Source organism: Gasterosteus aculeatus, chromosome 11, assembly GCF_964276395.1.
Source record: "Gasterosteus aculeatus chromosome 11, fGasAcu3.hap1.1, whole genome shotgun sequence".
NCBI classification, from domain to species: domain Eukaryota; kingdom Metazoa; phylum Chordata; class Actinopteri; order Perciformes; family Gasterosteidae; genus Gasterosteus; species Gasterosteus aculeatus.
This window is the reverse complement of record NC_135699.1, coordinates 13,357,109-13,376,519: the sequence shown is the minus strand read 5'-3', so window position 1 is coordinate 13,376,519 and position 19,411 is coordinate 13,357,109. Positions and strand designations below refer to the sequence as shown.

Sequence of the window (19,411 nt, the reverse complement as noted above, 5' to 3'; positions counted from 1 at the left end):
GGGGTTTAAGAAGTGGTTAAGAAGTGTTACTGCTTTACCACATACAATATTGTGTAATACTGCATTACATTACAATATAGTGAATGGTAAGTACTGTAAGGAATACAATAGAAGGAGACAGATACAAATGACAGTATTTATGTTATTTATTGTGGGTTTACCTAAACAGCAGTACTAGCACAATGTGTGAATATAAGGTCAAAACATTAAAATAAAACAATGAATAATCAGTAGACAAGTTTTACAATCAAATTTAGCCCCATCTAGACTTATTTGTTTTGATTTTTTTTTAGATTTATGATTACCTGGGGAGCTTGAACATGGACATTACCACCTAAATCAACAAAATCAAAATAATAATACAAAAACTAAAGCGTGGTGAGGGTGATACAGCCTAACATACTTATTTTAATTGTTTATTATAGGTAAGACCATTTAGAGCTTTAGAACTGAAAAAAGGCCCATTTATTATAATCATATTACTACATACTTTTTTTGAAGCTGAGATGGAGCAAGATTTGCCTCCGCAGTATTTTAGGCCTGCAGCTTGTTGACAAAGTCTTCTCCAAAGTCAATGATCCGTTTCATTGCGCTCAGGATCAGTGAATCGATCTCATCATTTGTTTCCATCTCTGTGTTGTAGTTCTTCACAGGAAAGATGTAGTTTGGTTGAAGGCCCAGGTCCACACTGATTTTGTCCACCTAATTTGGAAAAAATTCACAATCAAGAAATGCTGCTCACAAAGTTATTGTGAATTTGAATTTGAAAGTGTTTTCAATTTTAAAAACAACATTCTACCAACTCATGAAATAGAAACCTACCGTTTCCTTTATGTACTTGCTCTTACACACGTTATTTACATCGGAGCGGACCTCTGAACAAGCTTCATCAATTTTGGTGAGAACAACCACTTCAGGAATCACTGCCAATACAAAGGGGAATACAACAGGTTTATGTTTGACAGGTTATTTGATTCCATCTATGAACCACACAATATAAACCTTACCCAGTCTGCTAGCTGCAAGTCTGACCTCCCTCATCTTTTCCTTAGATTCATTACTTAGTAGACTTTCTTTGCTGGCATCGATGATACAAACCAGAACATGAACTTTGTCCTCCAGGGTGGGGCTCTTGTTGTAGTTTGGATCATTCTCTGATATTTCAGAGTACGGATTGAACTGTAAAAACAATGTAAATCAAATGATAACTTTTGTGAAAACTTATTGAAACATCTTTACATAAATACAATTCTTGATACAAAACAGAAAGGGAAGCTGGATGGTTTTATTGAAATACATCAACAATACTCAATGATGTCAGTAATTAATTGGACTGTACGTTGTAACCGTCTTTTATGTGTCCCTTCATGTCCAGTTTGATGTCTTCCACACAAATTCCTTGTTTTTCTAACCCCTCGATGCCCATGATGTCAGTGAAGACAAAAGGGTAAAATGTCCCTGGTCCTCCTTTGTCAATTTTATAGGTTCGGCGCTGTAAAACAGAAAAAAGAAGATATGATGACATCATTGAAACCTTTTGATGAATGTCTATGAGGAACTTTATCTCATGCTCATAAATATTATCATAAGCTGCTCAAAGTGCTGCTCGAATTATCTGTGTGCTGCAATTATCTTCACAAGATAACACAAAGTGAGTGAATCAACAATATGTGGAGGAATTATTTAACTTCAAGTGTTACAGTGCATGACATACGACCTCAGTTAAACAAGAAGGGATTCATACTTTCATGGTGAACGTTTTGGAGGAAGCTGTATCTGTCAAAGCTTGACCAGTGATTTTTCCTTGTAAAACACTGTCGACAGAGTTGATGAAGCTGGACTTTCCAGAACCAGTAGGTCCATGAAGCAGAACTCTGAGCTGTTTGACTTCTTTGTTGAAAGGCTGATAATCCTTCACAAACTGCAGGTCCTCCTCTTTTTGGCTGTTCATTAAAGAAAAGGTAAGATTATCTGTCACGTCCTTTCACTCCATTTCAACCTTATTATTAGTTCTCCATATGTTGAAAATATTTGGTGGTAGCTGCATTGTTGTCAGAGGCACCACAAATTAAACACACCACTCACCTCCAACGTATCTTCCTCCATTCTTCAATCAAAGCGGACAAGTGAAGGGCACATGATGATGTAATATAACAAAAACAGTATATTTGATCAAATGTATTTTTGTATGTTGGACAATGTTCTGGATTTTATTTACACTTTTGATCTACTCTTCCCACTTCTGATATGTAGACCAGAAAAGTAATCTTTTGACTTTGAACAATGTTTTTTGAGTATCTTACTCTCAGGTTCAGGTTGTGGTGATCCTCCAAACATGCTACAAAAGGACAGTAAGGCAATATTTACACATTACACATAATTTACTAATATATATATATATATATATATATATATAAAATAAAAAAGTGTACGTGTGTGTACGTGTATGTTGCAACTCATCACCTTTGAACAGACTTCAATGAATCATACTCACTATGTAATATTCTTCCATCGATGACTAAAAAATCCTAAAGAGGGTTTTTTTGTTAATGGTGGCATAATTAAATATTCAAAGACCTTTTGCAACAAGTTAAATATTTAGGTGCTGAAGTTATGACAGGTCAAGACGTACCTGCCATTGCTGTAAAAGGAGACCAAAAATGTAAATGTGAATGAATTTAAATACAATTTCCTCGAGAATGAATGTTGCTAATGCCTAAAATTCATTATTGGCAAGTAAAGACCTACCTATAAAAAGTTCAAATGAAATACTGTAATTATATTCATTTTTGGAGAGATTTAGCAAAGTTGAATATTAAACTTAACAAGAGTAACAGGTTAAGCCTCGCAGTAGGAAATAGGCAATGTAATAAAGAATTAAAAACACAGAAGTAAGCAAGACACAACCTCTAAAACCATTAAGACAATGGTAAAAAAATTGAGAAAACCCATTTATTATTTTTACAGTCTTGTCAACGCATACCAAATTGAAATGAAAGTCAAGACAATTTTCACTTAAAATTTCGCTCATTAATTAGATAGAGAGGTCAAAGTGAAAGTTAAGTCTTAAATCGCTTTTAAAAAAAGTCATACAGAGAAAAACGCTGTATCAACCTTATGAATAAATTAAATCAAACATCCCTTGGGGCTAGAAGGGAAAATGTTTCATTTACTATTTTTTCTAGCACTGGATGTACAGGTCATTTACATCTTTCAGTGGAATATTTAAGAACACCAGGAGAATAATGATAATACACTACAATGACATTTCTCATCAAAATAGTTGGTAGACATGATAGAAATCACTCACCTTTGTAGCTGTGGCTCCGCAGAGTGTCGCGTCAAGTAGAATCTTCAGGCAGGAAGAATCTTCTTATATACTTTAGGCTTTATGCTTTCACTTTCAGATACAGACAATAATGTGACTTCATTCACAATAGGAGAAGGATATGATTAGAGTAATGTATAATTTTATCCTGATTCTATAATAAAACTGGTACTGTATATGAGAACAAAACTGATGAATTACTTCTCCTTGCTGGTTATTCCGTCTAATTGAGCACAAACTGTACTTTGACTAAAGTTCCGAAAATACTTTTGACTAATTACTAAAAAAATGAAACAAAAAACTTTTGTTTGAATGTTCTGATCTGAATGATTCCATAATAAATAAAATAAATAAGCTTGCAGTTAAACATTTAGTGGTACTGGGTATAATTTAGTTTAAATGCATGAAGAAATGTGTTGCTGCACACTGCTCTCCACTGAGCAACTTTGGCTGTACGCTTTAATGTTGTGACCCTACAACAAGGTAGGCAGGTCAGCAATGGAGTCTCAACACAAAATATACTCAGCCAACATTTAAAATTACAGCAAGAACCCCAAACACCCTCAGCCACGCTAAACAACAGACAAAAGTTGAGCAGATAGGTACCTTTTTATAATCTTATAGGGGAAAGAATTAGGGGAGGAGTCAAGCCAGCTGTTTTCACTAACCATACAAATATGTTGTTGGATGAGGGAAGCATTCCCCACTACACCAAGGCCAACTAAATGAACAATAACGTATTACTTTAACAGCAGACTAAAACAGATGTACCGATAAAGACTTATTCTGCCGTAACAATATTTTCTTTTTGTTGAAAAGTTTAAGGCATTTCCACTTATTCACACCTCTGTTCTCATGTTTCCTATATAATTAAGTTTCCATACATACAGTATAAACTGCACTTTGAAATATAATTCAGGGAAACTATTCCACGAAATGTGGCTAACGAACAATACATAAGCAAAAACACTACCAAATGACTTTTGAGGTTTAATAAAATGAAACAGGGTTTTGCTTGAAAAGACAAAACAAGACATAAATGTAACAAAAGTACTGTTTTAGCTTTAGGCATGACAACTAATACTTGCTTATGTTAAGCAAAGGTACCTAATTCACAAGAGACACACACAGTGAACATTCATCCACTTCATGCAATGACTCATTCAAAACTTATTTGTGTTACGTAAAAGCAAGTTCAACCTGATGAGGTAGTTTCATTCGGGGCTGGAGCATTAGGTCCACCTATTCGAGAAGAACCAGTTTACCAAAGCAGGAAAGCACAGTTCAGAACAATGATGTCTATGAATCACCTGCAACTGGCTTTACTAAAAATACACCTGACATTTTGGAATATTTGTTTTCTTTTTTTGTACAGAGACAGCTTGGAAACAAAGTCCTTGATTTGAGGTATTTACACATGTATAAATGATGCAGACTGAATCAAACAACCTCTTGTGCAGATTGATGCACAAAGAACCACAGCAGCAGAAATGAGTTCAGAATAAATGAGAAACTAGATGGCTGTGAATTAGTTTTAATGATGTAAACAGGTGGCGAGACGCCTCAGACTCAATCAGAACCAAATGTAATGTTCGTCATTAACATCGTAAGTAATTTGCACTGATTCATTACATGTCTTTGTCTCCCATAGTGACATCAGAGCGCAGAGGAAACAGGGTTGTAGTAATAACAGAGCAGGGAGAATGTGATACTACAGAATTTACATCTGTGTGAAATCTTGGTCATGATTTAGCAACCAATCAATGGCCGAGCTGGTGTTTTGTCAAAACCTCTTCCCAGAACAAAGGCCGAGCGTATTTTTCACTTTTCCATCGCCGGTGGTGCAAATCCAAATTAATCAACAGGCAAAAATGATTTAAAAACTAACAGAAGCAAGTTTCCACGACCACAGCTCCCCGAGTATGTTTTCCTGTTTGTCTGTGTCTGTTTGTTCCGGTTGCCGAGCAACGACGACAAGGCGGGAGGTCTGTGTCAGCCTCAACAGTGAATTTATCTCTGTTCACCTCTTGTAGTGGTTTGTGTGCTTATCTATTTCTTGATGCTCTGTCTCTAGTTCATTCACCCTAGATTCCCGTCACTCCGGCCTGGCAAACTGAACCTTTCCCCCACATAACGACCTCACCGAAATTCATCTACAGTATCTGCATGGCGGGAATACCACTCCCCCTACTCACCTTGTCACCATCTACCTTGCATAGCCTGCATTTGGGTTCTAACTGAAGAAGTTGTGACACAAGTTCAGTTACAAAGTGAATTGCGCTATGAATAGTGTAATATTTCGGGAAATAGAGACTCTCTCGTCCTCGGTCCAATATGACCAACACAGAGGGTTCTCAGGGAGTTTCTGACTCTTTCCTCTGGTACAGTTATATATATTGTGGTGAACCAGGGGGAGGAACCAAACACAGGAGGCAGATCTCCAAGCTCTGATTGGGGGAGGTAATAGAGGGGATATATTATCCTGTGCAGGTGCTGCAGCCACTGGGAACGTGGCATTGGTCACACCTGCGAGCGATCAGGTAATTAGAGGTGGAGGATACATGTAGGGAGTGAGACCAACTCGAGAGGAGAACAGAAGAGACCCAGTAGCAGAGACAAGATAGCGGCAGGACTCACCCCCGTTTCTCTGCGCTACCCCTCAAAGGACGAAGGAGCCATGGAATAGACTGGAGTCACTACCCACGCGTTGAGAGCTACTTCTACTTGAGTTTGGCCTGTATTTTGATCTTAATATTAAAAGGACCCTTTTTGTTTTTGCACTTCCTGCCTCCGAGCCGCTTATTTTATGCAGGGAGCCGGTCCCTCTCCCCTGGATTGCCACAATATATATAATTCTATATATATATATATATATATATATATATATATTATATTTCATTTTTAATATGGTTATTAATCTAACATAATTATATAATATCTAATAAGCTATAATTCTACCACTAGTTATGATCAGACATAATTTCTACCGCTAGGGTGCCTTTCTACTTCCTAACATCAACAAAAAGTAAAAAAACAAACAAGAATACATTTCCTCTGAAAGAAGAAATTGACGCTGAAACACATAAAACTAAAATAGGAAGTAAAAAATCATAAGCTGGTGCACGTTCGCTTCCTGCTTGCGTTTGTCAAAGGATTACGTAACCTAGAAGCTTGACATTAACATTTTTGCTTACCAGCCACTGTGGCTGTTGCGTCAATCTCCGGTCGCAAGCCGCACAGAGAACTCAAGGCCCATATCCACCCCGGACAGTCGGAGCGCACCCAGACTGCAGGGAGCGACGATGCGGCTAATGGAGATTCCACCCACAGGAAGTGTCTGCGTACGAACAGGAAGCGCATGGCATGAAATGTTTGTGGAGAGCTCAGATGGCCCTCTCACTCGGCCCTGAGGAAAAGGACACTGTGGCCACGGCTCCTAATCTCCCAGAGACGCAACTGGTAGGACAGTATGATTTATTGTTTGTTCATGCTTTGCTTTACTTAGTGAAATGTGTCATTTAAATTAAGTAATGGGGACTTATCCTAGGTTTATCTGAATAATTTGGGTTTGGTTTGGGAATTCAGTCGCATTTATTTGTTATTACTTTAAGAAAGTTATTATCGAAATGTACTCGACTAATTCATGGGTTTTGCTTTGTTTGAAAGGTTATCAACCTGCTCTGTTCTTTGTCCGATCCACCAAACCACCCTTAAGAGGAATAAAGGATCATAAAATCAACAGTTCTCGAGTTATCCTTTGTGTCCACCGGAGAGAAAGCTCTTTTCAAGTTTGGGCAGAGCCGCGATTAATCAGAAAAAACACACGAAACTTGACAGTGGCAGATGTGTAATTTTCAATTTTTATAATTTTTATATAATTTTTAATAATAATTGGTCGATTCATGCCCCGGTGCAGTTTTGGGATTTTTCTTAAGATGTGTTGTTGTGCTGCCTTAACACATAATATACAATATAATGTAATAACGTATTACATTACAAGAAATTATAGGACTAGAATACAACAAAAGGAGCCTATTAAAGAAAAGGTAAGATTATATGTCAAATCCTTTCACTGCACTTCAACATTATTATCAGTTTTATTCATGTTACTAATATTTTGTCATAGCTCCACTGTTGCCAGAGGCACCTATTAAATTAAACCACCATGAAACTGAAACTGACCACATGCACAAATTGAGAGTACAAGAGGCAGTCACAACCAAATAATTGGTGCAGTTGTACAGTTTGAGTTTCAAAAAGTTAGTTAAAAAAACAACACCAGAGGCACCATGAGTTAAACACACCAGTCACCCCCATCGTATTTTCCTCTAATCTTCAATCAAAGCTGACAAGTAGAGGGCACATAATGATGTAATACAACCCACAATGATGTAATATAACCAAAACACAAATCAGTCATTTGTATCTTGATTTGATTGTATCTTATTCATCAAATGTATTTTTCTATGTTGGACAACATTCAGGATATTATTTACCACTCCCCACTTTTGATAAGTAGACTATAGCAACCTATTCTTTTGAGTTCAAACAATGTCCTGAAATCTTGTCAATCTTCCGCCCATGTCTGCAAACGGACAGTAAGGCAGCATTTAAAAAAGAAGTTTGTTCATGTTGCAAACTATTTCTATGAAAAGCGGACTGTGCTACAAAGGTTATAATATTATAACTGATAATATTTAAAACAATCTTATCTCCACTGCTTTGCCTTTAGAAAGTAATGATGGTTCACTGCAATGACCAAATGATAATCACTAATCTGATTATGTGACCACAGAACTAAATAACAGAATCCGGAGAAATACAAAGTTGTTAATGCCTGTTTGGTGTTTGGTTCTTTGAACATTATTGTGAGAAGCTCCGCAGCTTTAACTGTTTTAGAATCCTTTCATTTTCCTTTTTATTTGACGGATAACAGTGAGCTTTGGGCTTCAATAACATGCCAGCACTGGCCTCCCTGATCTCTGCAGATAATGTTGCATATTTGCTCCATCACCTGAGTCTCACCCAATGACTGAGCTTGAAAAACAACTTGAGTGTCCTGCAGGTAGACAAAGGGCCTTCTTCAGGCATTATAGATCAGTGTGAGATTTGGTCTAAAGAGGCCTTATTATTATTATTCTCCTCCTATACCCTCAACCGCAAAAATTCAACCTCAAAAAATTCAACCGCAACATCCGGGAACCCAAGGAAGAGCAATCGATTCTAGATTCAAGATCGGGAGCGTGCGTCAAGCAAAAGGAGCGAGCGCCCCAATACAACTTCGGCTTGTCGACTATGATGACCGGATTTCAGCCATGACCATTAATAATGGGGCTTCGTTGAGTGTTTTCACTTCATGCCATCAGTGTGGTTTGTGTCTCTAAGATTCAGTAATAGACAGCTGATGCTGGGATGCTTCGACAAGCTATTAGGAGTGATTGGCGGAGTTTTGAAACCAGGAACGCGCTTGTAGAGCGCATAGGAGCCGCTGCAGCGTAGTGGGGGGGGGAAGCGGCTTTAGCGGAGCGTGTGCAGACGTTAACTACTAGTATCACAACTTCTACTCAACTGTCTTCACTTTTAAGAACTTTTTAAAAGTTCAGTGACAGATCACAATCTCTGCTTCACAACTGTAAGGTCGTATGGGACAATACACCTTTGTCACACTATAATGTGTATATGTCTGATATGTTCGTGTTTTTGGTGTTTTTTTTATGATACTATATAATATATGACATCGTACTGAGAGCTTGAAAAAAACAACAACCGAACGTCATCTCGTTTAACTTCCGCTCACGTCCAATGTACAAATGTCAGCTGTCTATTACTGAATCTTACAGACACAAATCACACTGATGGCATATAATAGAGTTAAAACACACCGAAGCCCCATCACCATGGACATGCAATGGTCGTGCATGTAAACAGCATAACCTGCAAGTACTGTCGGGGTTATGCGTCTGCACACGCTCCGTTAAAGCCGCAGCCGTGCCTCTGTGGAGGGACAGGTGGGAAAAAAAACACTAAACTGAATCAATATTCATTTTTTTCTTTATTGTTTGTATATACACTACATGTGATGTTTTAAAATAAATGGTTGTAATGGTAATTTGTCATGGCCATTGTGTAATTAATGAATGATCTTCATATTTTCTGTTTGTATATGTAGTAAATATATGGTTTGAAAAATAACACTTTTGATGTTAATGAATCCTTTGTACACATCCCATGAAGCTTCATCATGGGTATGAAGCATTTTCCCCATTTGTATTTAACATTTGTTGTTAATAATAAAAAAAGACACAAATAGGGGCTAATTCTAAATGTATTGAATAAATGAAATATAAATTGATTATCCCCAAAAAAAGCAAATATATTAAGAAGTGGATTTTGGTTTTATTTAAGAAGGCTGCTGCAGGCAAAATTATGAGACAGACAATTTGTGGTCTGTTTTTTTTTAAGTGTGAAGTTAATGAAATTAATGACGTAAATGTTTGTTTGAATTAATTTCTAAGTAAGGTTGTATAAATAGAGGTGCTAGGTATGCTAGGTGCTAAGTATGTGTTGAATGAAGAAATTATGGATTTCTACCACAACAATTAACAACAGATAAATTACATTTTTTAATAAATTTAGAAATGTGTGATAATAAAATGATGTAGTTGCTTCGGATAACTGGACTTTTCATCTTTTAGAGAAAAGTATATCCTGCAAGTAATGTGATGATTTATTCTCGTTATGTTCAGTGAAGCATAGCCCAACCAGCAGCACTGCAGGCACAGATGCGAAAGACCAACAGGTAATTGTTATGCTAGATACATAGAATATATACATACAGTCTTGTTGAAATACAATGGATTGCTTTTTTATTGTTTCATATTTTATAGTCAACGTTAATTAAAAAATATATATATTTAAAATGTATGCCTTTTTTATGATACTCCTTTTCTTCAAATGCAGAATGAGGGCAAAATGAAAATGCTCGAACACACCTTGTTGGCAGCAAAGTGGTTGCAGACAAAAGCATTTAAGGGGAAGGTAACCTTGCCTGAAATTACCAACAAGGACAGAGGCAACCAGCTACGAGCATTGCAAGACCTTAAGAACTCCATGGATGAAAATGAGGACGACGCAGACGCACCGATAAATGTCTTTGTCGTGGAATTCCAGTACAGAAGTGACTACCAAATGTTTGTGGCACAGTTTATTGACAAGGGCTACAAAGTCATTGCTTTGTTCAAAGAGTGGGACTTGTTCAGTTTATTTAATTCTTCTAATGGTCGCACTTATGACAACTTCAGCTCTATTGATTAGGCAAATATTTATGCTTTCATGTGCAACTGAATTTCTGTTCCAATAGCACTTTTAATTGAAAACATAACAGAATAAAATAACCTTAAAAAGAGTATTTTTGGAATAAACTCTGACATCTAGAGGTATTATTGTGGCAGCTTGGATATCCAGTGGCGCTTTGAGGACGCCTAACAGGTTGCCAATGAATTGCCAGAGTGGCCACTGTGGCCACGAGTTGTGCCATTGAGTGCCACTGATGTGCCACTGTGGCCACGAGTTGTGCCATTGAGTGCCACTGTTGCCACTGAATTACACATCGCCGCGAAACACCACCGACCCCCCCGCGGAACACACCCGATCCCCCCCCCACCTCCCCCCACAAGGAGGATCTCGCTGTCTCTCCACGGATGGCATAAAGTTAAAACACTCAACGAAGCCCCATTATTAATGGACATGGCTGAAATCCGGTCATCATAGTCGACAAGCCGAAGTTGTATTTTTGCGGGTGAATTCTTTGCAGTTGAATTTTTGCGGTTGAATTATTTGCGGTTGAATTTTTTGTAGTTGAATATTTTAACGTTGAAAAACATGGTTGATTGGGGGCTCTAAATTGCCCGTAGGTGTGTGAATGTGTGTGTGAATGGTTGTTTATCTCTGTGTGGCCCTGCGTTTGGCTGGCGACCAATCCCTGTACCCTGTCTCCCCCTGCAATCCTCCGTGCAAGTGGAGTGATGATGGATGGATAACTTACATACAGTACAATGCATATAAAAAGCATTTAATGATAGGGCGAAAGAGTGACACAATGGAGATAAGTACATAGGATAAGTACATTTTGTATAATAATACATTAAAAAGTGTAGAGCAACAGAGGCTACAAACAAGCATTAGGAAATTACCTCCATTCATTCTCAATTTTACATTCGCTTGTATATGTAGATGACGTTTTGGCAAGAAGGACAGCGGTGCTCCACATCCTGACAGGAATCAATGCAGAACGGGATGAAACAGCAGAGAAAACACCTGTAGGTGAAAACCAAGTGAATTGTGAACTTAATTTTTAATTTTTTTATGAAATAGATGCCAGACAAGTTTCTAACCAAAACCAATTCTTTACCCAAAGAAGGCGAGGCCCCCACAGATGGCCCAGGTCAGCAGGCCGGCAGTGTGCTCTGTGTGCGTCATCACTGTCTGCTGGCACTGGGGACACACAGTTTGTCCCGGGACGTCCTGTAGCGCCGGTGTTACAACCAAGTGAGTCACTGAGGACGAGAAACGCACAACGCATAAGTTCAGGATCTATTGTCATATTCTTGGTTCTCCATTTTCACTTTAAAAGCTTGTGCAAAGAAAATAAGGGAAGTTCCCTGTTCCTCACTTCTCATTTTATAGGTAAAAGCAAAAACAATTTTCTAATAATATGTGTTACTGTTGTTATTGAAGACTTTCCAGCTTGAGATTTCATTACCAGGTTTGAGGATAAAATATACTTACTGCACTCACTCAGCAAGACCAGCAGAGGCTGCCAATAGCAAAGCAACTGTAACTTACTAGTGAGGTTTTGTTCCGTCTTGTAATTGATGTAATTGAGGCATCCAAACATAGAGGGTTTTATGGTAGACTAGAGGTCAGATCCCTCTCATTGTGTCATGGTAATTAGTACATTGATATCAATGTATGAGAATTGCGACACATCCTTCGATGTGAGAAGCCTAAAACCTTATTTAGGTCCATTTAGGTTTGGTAAAGAACACCAGCGTTTGGCTTAGAAAGACTTTGTAAAAGACTTTACAAACTCTAAACAAAAAAGACAAAAATGTAACAGAAGTGCTTTGTCAGCTTTAGACATGAAAACTAATACTACTACTACTTACACTTAGGCCACAATAGTACTTAGTTCACAGGAGACACACACAGTGTAATTTACCGCACCCTGTGGAAAATTCCATTGTCTCATTCAAATGCTATTTGTGTTGCGTAAAAACAACAGTCCAACCTGTGGAGGTGGTTGGAACCGGGGCCACAATGTAGGGCACGCCTGTCAGAGAAAAACCAGGAAAGGACAGTTCAAAACAATGATATCTATAAATCACAGTAACTGGCTTTGCTAAAAGTACTCTTAAGTACGTGGTATAGTTGTACACACACAGCTTGAAAATGAAGGTCCATTTGTTTGAAAGAGAATGGTGTCACGTGGTGTTACAGAATCAGCTTGTCGACCGGGTCGGACACAGACCTCCCTGGTACACAGCAGGCGGAGGCCCAGTGGACGGGAAGCCCGGCTGCGGGTACATCCCCGGCTGAGGGTACGTCCCCGGCTGAGGGTACGTCCCCGTCTGCTGCACTGCACTTCCATAGTTGATAGGTGGGCCGGGGTACGGTGGAGCTAAATCCTGTGGTGGATTTCCTTTTTCCATCTTCAGAAAGCTTTACTGCATGTGAGAAATGTGTATTAACATTTGTCTTTGTGTCATGAACAAGTTAATAAGAACAATTTTATTATACGCTTAGTTATAAATATAAGACATTGCAGTTTGTGAACACTATTTATTACATGGCGACGTGGCGATGGCAAAGGCTATTATTATAAACTGGAGCAAAACTAAATGTTGTATTGTGACCCAGCCTGCATCAAACTTTGGATCATTTGGAAATTAGCAAATAGATTTTTGCAAATGTAGACGTAGAAGCAAACGGTCACACCTCACAACGTGTCCACTTTTTAATATCTACAAAATACTGTTAAGAGATGATCAGGCTGGACTGCTGGGTTGAACTCAACTCTGACTCATTGCTCACAGCAGCAAGAGGATGTGAAGAAAAGCCTTGTTCCTTAGTGTTTTTACACCTTCTGACCAAGTTTCACATCTTCTTTACACACCACACTGACCTGAAACTCCGCAACACTCTTTGTCTCGTAAACAGGAAATCCAATATTCACTCCACCATCTCGTGAGACAAATATTTGGCTATTTAGCAGTTACAATAAATGCTTCAGGACTTCCTACAGCATGTTTCTGTCTGATGAAGTGGGTATTGTACTGTGTTAACTTTTCTTCTGCTTTTTTTTTAAAAAAAAGGAAGCTGTGGGAGCTTTGGGAGTCACAAAACACTGCTGGGAGAATCATTTACAGTGCATCGCATCTGATAAGCTAACTACATATGTTGTTTTGTTCATTCATGAGTGGAGCAGAGCTGAACAGAGCTCAAGTTTAAAAGTTTAATGTAGCTCTGTACTTGTCCAAATCCTTAAGAGCATCTTTCAGCGAAGCAAACCAACCGTCTTTAATGCTTCATTTGAAAAACAGAACAATGCGGCACCCTAATTCATGCTTATCTCTCTCGACAAGCCCAGCCAGTCCCTGCTACACTTCCTGGTCTCCTCACAAATCCATGATAAATCAATTAGATCAACCATAGCAATGCACTTGTGCCTCACCCTTTCTTTTGTTTGGTCAATGTGTCGGAATAAGCTTTTACGATCATCTACGATCCGAATCTGTATAAACAGTAATGAAATAATAGGATCCGCCGTACAAGGTCTACATCCACATCATACAGATAATAGCTTTTACAGATGATAGTTATACAAACATACCTGTTTTCTTCCCATCAAAATAAAAGAGAAAGTTACATCCCGTCTCTAACGGAGCCTGGTACTGAGGGAGGGAAAGTCACGAGGAGTCCACGGCGGGTGGAATAAACATAGAGGAGGGTGATATTTCCGGATTTCTTGCTTGTGTTTCTAGTGTAAAGGCAACTGCAGTCCAGGAGTCATTAATTCCTCCTCCCCCCCTTTTACGCCACGTCACTGGGTGGGTCTTAAGGAAATTGCCAGAATAAGTATGTTTGTTCTATTATATTCAAATATCGATCAGTGAGTCAGGAATGTGTCAGCGAACAGAGATGCAGAGAGACGTGTTTTTGCTGAGAACAAAGTATTCTTTGCGCTGTATCAAGGATCCGTGGCGGTTTCTGGCAGCTCACAGAGCGCACACATTCAGTACGTCAGCATTTAGGAACACTCTGACAGGGCCTGCTTAAAAAACTGTGTGCTTAAAGAAGAACGGTTTCGTTTCCCGTTGGCCCACCTCTGTTTTCTGTGCTCCGCTGCTCTCACTCACTTGATCACAAACATCTGTCAGAGCCCCCATCCTCCACACAAAAATAACCTTTGCTCCACTTTCTTTACAGTTTAAAATCCTTTCAACCACGTTGTATGCAACTCACACGCCGTGTTTTTTTGTTCAGGATAGTTTAGTTTTTCTACGTCTTATGAATGAAGCAACAGTGACTCGTTTTTAAGGTGAAGAACGTATGTGCAGGGTCTTTAAATGTGGGCTACATATGGGTCGCATCAGTGGGAAGTTTGGCAAAAGGATACGAGTTCCAAGAAAACATGACCCGTTTTTGGAAATACTGATTATTCGTCAGTGTCCTTTAATTGTGAAGTGTGAAGAACGCATGAGAACGCGCGCCAGACGAGAGTCAGGAGACGGGAGAGGATACCGAGAGCTCAGAGGACATTACCCAACACATCTGGATTGCAACACACTTCAAGGGTGCTGACATGGGAAGGAAATCCAGAGGGAATAGCTATTTCTGGTGAATGGCCACTAGAGGGCAGCAGATATGCACTATGAGCATGTTTGGTTTGTTCATTGTTTCCCACAGAGGGCAGATTGTGAGGTCATTTCAGGGATACCAGAACCCACCACGTTACCCATGATGCTTCCTGCCCCAAAGACTTCTGACCCACTGACAAGTCGCTCTTTATCATGTGATTATTGCTATTTATCATTCTCCATGAACAGTTACTTGCTCCACATGCAACTCTAATAAAAACATTTTAAAAAAACAACGGTGAAAGCTGATGTGATTGCAAAGATGTTAAACTGTCTTTTTATTTTCTTAGTACTATAAATCACTTTAAAAATGTTTTTGGAAATGTCAAGTCGTTGGACAATTGATAGCTTTTGTAGGTGATTTCATCACGCACACCTAAGACTTACTCCCACTTAAGTACTTCAATAAAAAAGTAGATTCCGTGTTGTACAGAGTGGAGTAACACTAAGGTTTTACAGAAAGAAGTGGAGCCTTGATGCGATGCTGAGCGCATTCAGGAATGTAGAATACAGAAAACACCACAGTTTGACTCTGGAGGACTCAAACCAGTGACAGAAAGGGATACGTCTTCAATGACCCCCCCCCCCCCCCCCCCCGATGGCCGCTCCGGTCTCTCTGCACCTTTCATCGGATTCGTTGTGTCTCAGATCTTTCATTTCTGTTTCATTTCTGCTCCTGCAGATAAGCGACTGCAAAGAAGGCGGCACAAAGGTGGGAAGGAGGAGGGGAGAGGGCTGATTGACAGGACGGCCAATCAGACATACAGTTGTCGAGCAGGAGAGGACAGAAAGTGTGTTTTTGTTAGTTTGACACGCATCAGGGTTTCAAAGAAGTGAGGGTGTTAGTGGTTTATGTAAAATAACTTTAATAATAATTTATTGTTGAAGAATCTGTACAATATATAGAGGTAAATGATTACAAAATGTTCTTAAAAGCACAGATTACGTATTGCTTTTACACATGAACAGGTTCTGCGGCTGCAGCAGGTGTACTTTTGAGGGAAACAGCATGGCTCAACAGCAGAAATATGAGCTGCTTAAGCAACACACTGATTTTTGTTTTACCAACCGTTGCACCGCTGACTTTCTATCCCATGACCCACAGGAGAGAGGAGGAAATAGTGCCAGATGTTTCCCAGCGGCTGCCAAAACCAAACCCCCTCCAGCTTTATGCTTTCCAACTTTTACTCCTAAGTCATAACTGGACATTTGATGGATGTGTCCTTGAATACCGCAACTATGAAGGGTGGGAGTTTGGTTACTGGGTCGAGTTAATGTCTTGTTTTCAGTACTCTGCGTGCTTTTCATGTACACTTCCATGTAGAAAGCAACAAGTATCACTATAATACACAATAATAGGGCAAGTTGATTGGTTGATGGGCTCTTGAGGGAAGCCAATGACATACAGACAGAGATCTTTGTATTATAGTTAAATGGAATAACTGCATAAGTCGTGCCTGTGTTTTATACTGTACTACTTGAGGTTATAGCATTGTAAAAGTATAGTTTAATTGCTCTCATATAGTTTTCATCACTACTTTCATTCTTACACCAGATACGTGAGATGTGATGATGTATGAGACGCGATTTAAAGTTGTGGATTAAATAGTAATAATTGGCAGTATGGTTCACAGTTCATTAATTGATTGATTGAGAAAAAACTATATCCTAATCTTCCGTTGCAATATCTCACGCCCGCGTTTCAGTTCAGTTCAGTATACATCAATACTGCCATCTCCTAAACTGTATTTCTCACATTTTACCGCTGCAGGCCCAATTCTTCTTCGGCCTGTAACACATTAACAGACTCTACCCATTGATATATGGGAGAGCAGCTAATTTGTCAAACTTGACGGATGAGAAGTACTTTGAAAGGGGTGCGTCATAAAGGGGAAGCCGCTCATGCTGCTAGAATATCTGACTGCGTTTATTGACACACAACTGATAAGTACGGACAGACTTCCCTCCTCCACAAACACCCCCTGTTCGTGCACATCCAATGTTTGATCTGTTTGATAGGGAAGAATAAAGGTGTGGCGTAAAGGGAGAGGCCAAAGTGTTCACATTTCTCTTCCTTTCACCATGCGGGTGGCACTCACAGGATGAGAGCTGAGGACTGACGGGAACCAAGCGGCTCTTCATGAGAACATAAAAAGATACTTTAAATCAGCGAGGATTGAAAAAGACAAGCTGGTGAGGAGAGACAACCCGAATCGGTATCTAGATAAACGCAGAACCACAAGACTAGAGTCGCCATGGTTACCCTGGACGTCAGGACGCTGGTTGTGCGGATACTGGAGGTGGTCTTAACCTGCATCTCCTTCAGCCTGGTGGCGTCAGTGGGCCACAGCACAGATTCCTTCTGGACGTGGTGCATGTTCACTTGGTGCTTCTGCTTCTGCGTCACCATCCTCATACTCGTCCTGGAACTCACCAGCCTCAGCGAAAAGGTGCCCATCTCCTGGGATGACTTCACCACCGCCTTTGCCATGTTGGCCACTCTGATGGTGCGTACCCTATTTGACTCCTTGTATTTCGTGTTAAAAACTGGCGGCAGATTATTGGTGGGAGACATTGGCGACGAGCAACTGGCATCGGGGAAATAGTTTACAAAACAAAAAACATTCTACGCAAAATTAAATCACACAAGACATCACACAATACTTTTAAAGCAAAATCAACACACAAAAAAATGAAATGATGTAGCTGTTGAGAGGCTCTGCAGTGTTGAAGTTGGGGAACTTTATTATATTCATGTTGTTTTGTGTGTACCACTAAATTCTATGAAGAGACAGAGTAACTAGAATCAGCTGACCTCTCCGAGGTGAGTCTACAAATATTTGATTGATTGAGTTTATTCAACATGCAAATAGAACACACGTGAGCTTTGCTCGCACTCCTCAGACAGCGGATGCGCTCGCATTTTTATCCCATGCGTCTCATGGGCGTCGCCCGCGCTTGCGGCACCCGTTTAGGCTCAAAGTCTATTTTCTTAACAATAACAGTTGATGCCCAATAAAAAGGTAATCGTGACCGCCTGTGGCCCCAGCAATCTCGTGGCCTAATGGAATATAATAGGTGTGTCTTCCACAATTTTCCGCTATATAGCTATATAAGTACTCTGTACTGGTCTACTTTGAACTGATGCAATAGGACTAATAAAATATGGTTCGCAATTATCCTCATGATCACACAAAGTACAATCAACTGCGAGAAAGTAACAGACTTACGTTTCACTCCTACAGGTGCTGGCTGCGTCCATCATCTATCCCGTCTTCTTCACTTGCTCTACCTGCGGCAGGCAAATCGGTGCAACCGTGACTTCCTGCCTGGCGTTCATCCTGTACGCTGTGGAGGTCGGGCTAACCCGGGCTAAACCGGGTGAGATAAGTGGATTCCTGTCCACGGTCCCGGGCCTTCTCAAGGTCCTGGAGGCCTTCGTGGCCTGCATCATCTTCATCTGCTTGGACTACAACCACTTCTCGCGGTTCCCGGGGCTCCAGTGGTGCGTCGCGGTGTACTCCATTTGCTTCATATTCGCCCTGCTGGTCATCGTTTTTACCATCTGCCGCCTCCTGGCTCTCTTCCCCGCGTCGTTTGACAAAGTGCTGACTGTCTGCAACGTGTTGGCAGTGTTGATGTACATCACCGCTATGGTCATCTGGCCTCTGTACAGCTTCAGGAACAATCCCCGGCCGAGCTACTGCCAGAATCTGCTTTGTCCCTGGGATAATTTAGTGGTTATCACGTTCATGACTTCTTTTAACCTCGGTACTTACTTGGCCGATACGGTTTATTCTTTTAGGCTGGTGTTCTTCATCAGTAGAAGCTAAGTTGCAAATCTGTGTCATATAAGTCCACAAGGACTTGATTACGTGAGAGCAGGAGAATGGTATGTAAAGCACTTCCTGTGCACGTCTTGTAGAACATATTTCACTGTGGTTGATTTTTTTCTCACTTTAGACCATGTATTCTCAGAGTAAATGACACTGCGTCTAATTATTAACATCTAATCCCAGCATCTTCGCTAGTTGTTTTTTTACAGCACATTTTTCTTAACCTGCAAAAAACTGCAAAAGAATTAAATAAAAGTTTGGATTTATATTGCACTCTTCACCACGAGCATCGCTATTTATTTTTCTGCACTTCAGTGATAAATTACAAT

The 19,411-nt window shown here is 39.8% G+C and overlaps 3 protein-coding genes and 1 long non-coding RNA gene across 7 annotated transcripts; 2 read left to right on the top strand and 2 right to left on the bottom strand.

The window, feature by feature from the left end:
- Positions 1–128: 128 nt before the first annotated feature.
- On the bottom strand, positions 129–3,334 carry LOC120827267 (interferon-induced protein 44-like). The gene is made up of 10 exons (XM_078083894.1): positions 3,311–3,334; positions 2,633–2,641; positions 2,495–2,528; positions 2,304–2,338; positions 2,086–2,107; positions 1,745–1,943; positions 1,340–1,492; positions 1,008–1,179; positions 823–923; positions 129–702 (listed from the first exon to the last, which is right to left on the bottom strand). Exons 2-10 carry the CDS (start codon positions 2,637–2,639, stop codon positions 535–537), a joined length of 891 nt encoding a protein of 296 aa, XP_077940020.1. The 5' UTR covers positions 2,640–2,641; positions 3,311–3,334; the 3' UTR covers positions 129–534.
- Positions 3,335–4,500: 1,166 nt separating this feature from the next.
- Positions 4,501–10,986, top strand: LOC144384541 (uncharacterized). Its single transcript, XR_013451332.1, has 4 exons — positions 4,501–6,787; positions 10,075–10,127; positions 10,289–10,879; positions 10,912–10,986. It is a non-coding gene; the product is annotated as an uncharacterized LOC144384541 (long non-coding RNA).
- A 397-nt stretch (positions 10,987–11,383) lies between these two features.
- Positions 11,384–14,639, bottom strand: LOC120828112 (lipopolysaccharide-induced tumor necrosis factor-alpha factor homolog). 4 transcript variants are annotated; one of them, XM_040191467.2, is made up of 5 exons: positions 14,220–14,639; positions 12,858–13,053; positions 12,618–12,659; positions 11,739–11,883; positions 11,384–11,644 (listed from the first exon to the last, which is right to left on the bottom strand). In XM_040191467.2, exons 2-5 carry the CDS (start codon positions 13,036–13,038, stop codon positions 11,539–11,541), a joined length of 474 nt encoding a protein of 157 aa, XP_040047401.2. In that variant the 5' UTR covers positions 13,039–13,053; positions 14,220–14,639; the 3' UTR covers positions 11,384–11,538. The 4 variants fall into 4 exon arrangements, with proteins under 4 accessions (XP_040047401.2, XP_040047400.2, XP_077940024.1 ...); XM_040191466.2 differs by having other exon boundaries at positions 12,770–13,053; positions 14,220–14,614; XM_078083898.1 differs by lacking the exon at positions 14,220–14,639 and adding an exon at positions 13,512–13,813 and having other exon boundaries at positions 12,770–13,053.
- Positions 14,640–17,264: 2,625 nt separating this feature from the next.
- Positions 17,265–19,362, top strand: LOC120828421 (myeloid-associated differentiation marker homolog). Its single transcript, XM_040191979.2, has 2 exons — positions 17,265–17,753; positions 18,492–19,362. Exons 1-2 carry the CDS (start codon positions 17,502–17,504, stop codon positions 19,077–19,079), a joined length of 840 nt encoding a protein of 279 aa, XP_040047913.1. The 5' UTR covers positions 17,265–17,501; the 3' UTR covers positions 19,080–19,362.
- The last annotated feature ends 49 nt before the right edge of the window (positions 19,363–19,411 follow it).

Coding starts and splice junctions, on each gene's coding strand:
- LOC120828421 (XM_040191979.2), top strand. CDS start 17,502: ATGGTTACCCTGGACGTCAGGACGCTGGTTGTGCGGATACTGGAGGTG. Junction 17,754..18,491: donor CCATGTTGGCCACTCTGATG/GTGCGTACCCTA, acceptor TCACTCCTACAG/GTGCTGGCTGCGTCCATCAT.
- LOC120828112 (XM_040191466.2), bottom strand. CDS start 12,977: ATGGAAGTGCAGTGCAGCAGACGGGGACGTACCCTCAGCCGGGGACGT. Junction 12,660..12,769: donor TGGACCTTCATTTTCAAGCT/GTGTGTGTACAA, acceptor TTTCTCTGACAG/GCGTGCCCTACATTGTGGCC. Junction 11,645..11,738: donor GGGGGCCTCGCCTTCTTTGG/GTAAAGAATTGG, acceptor TTTCACCTACAG/GTGTTTTCTCTGCTGTTTCA.
- LOC120827267 (XM_078083894.1), bottom strand. Junction 2,339..2,494: donor CGATGGAAGAATATTACATA/GTGAGTATGATT, acceptor GTCCTTTTGTAG/CATGTTTGGAGGATCACCAC. Junction 2,108..2,303: donor ACCACAACCTGAACCTGAGA/GTAAGATACTCA, acceptor CTTTGATTGAAG/AATGGAGGAAGATACGTTGG.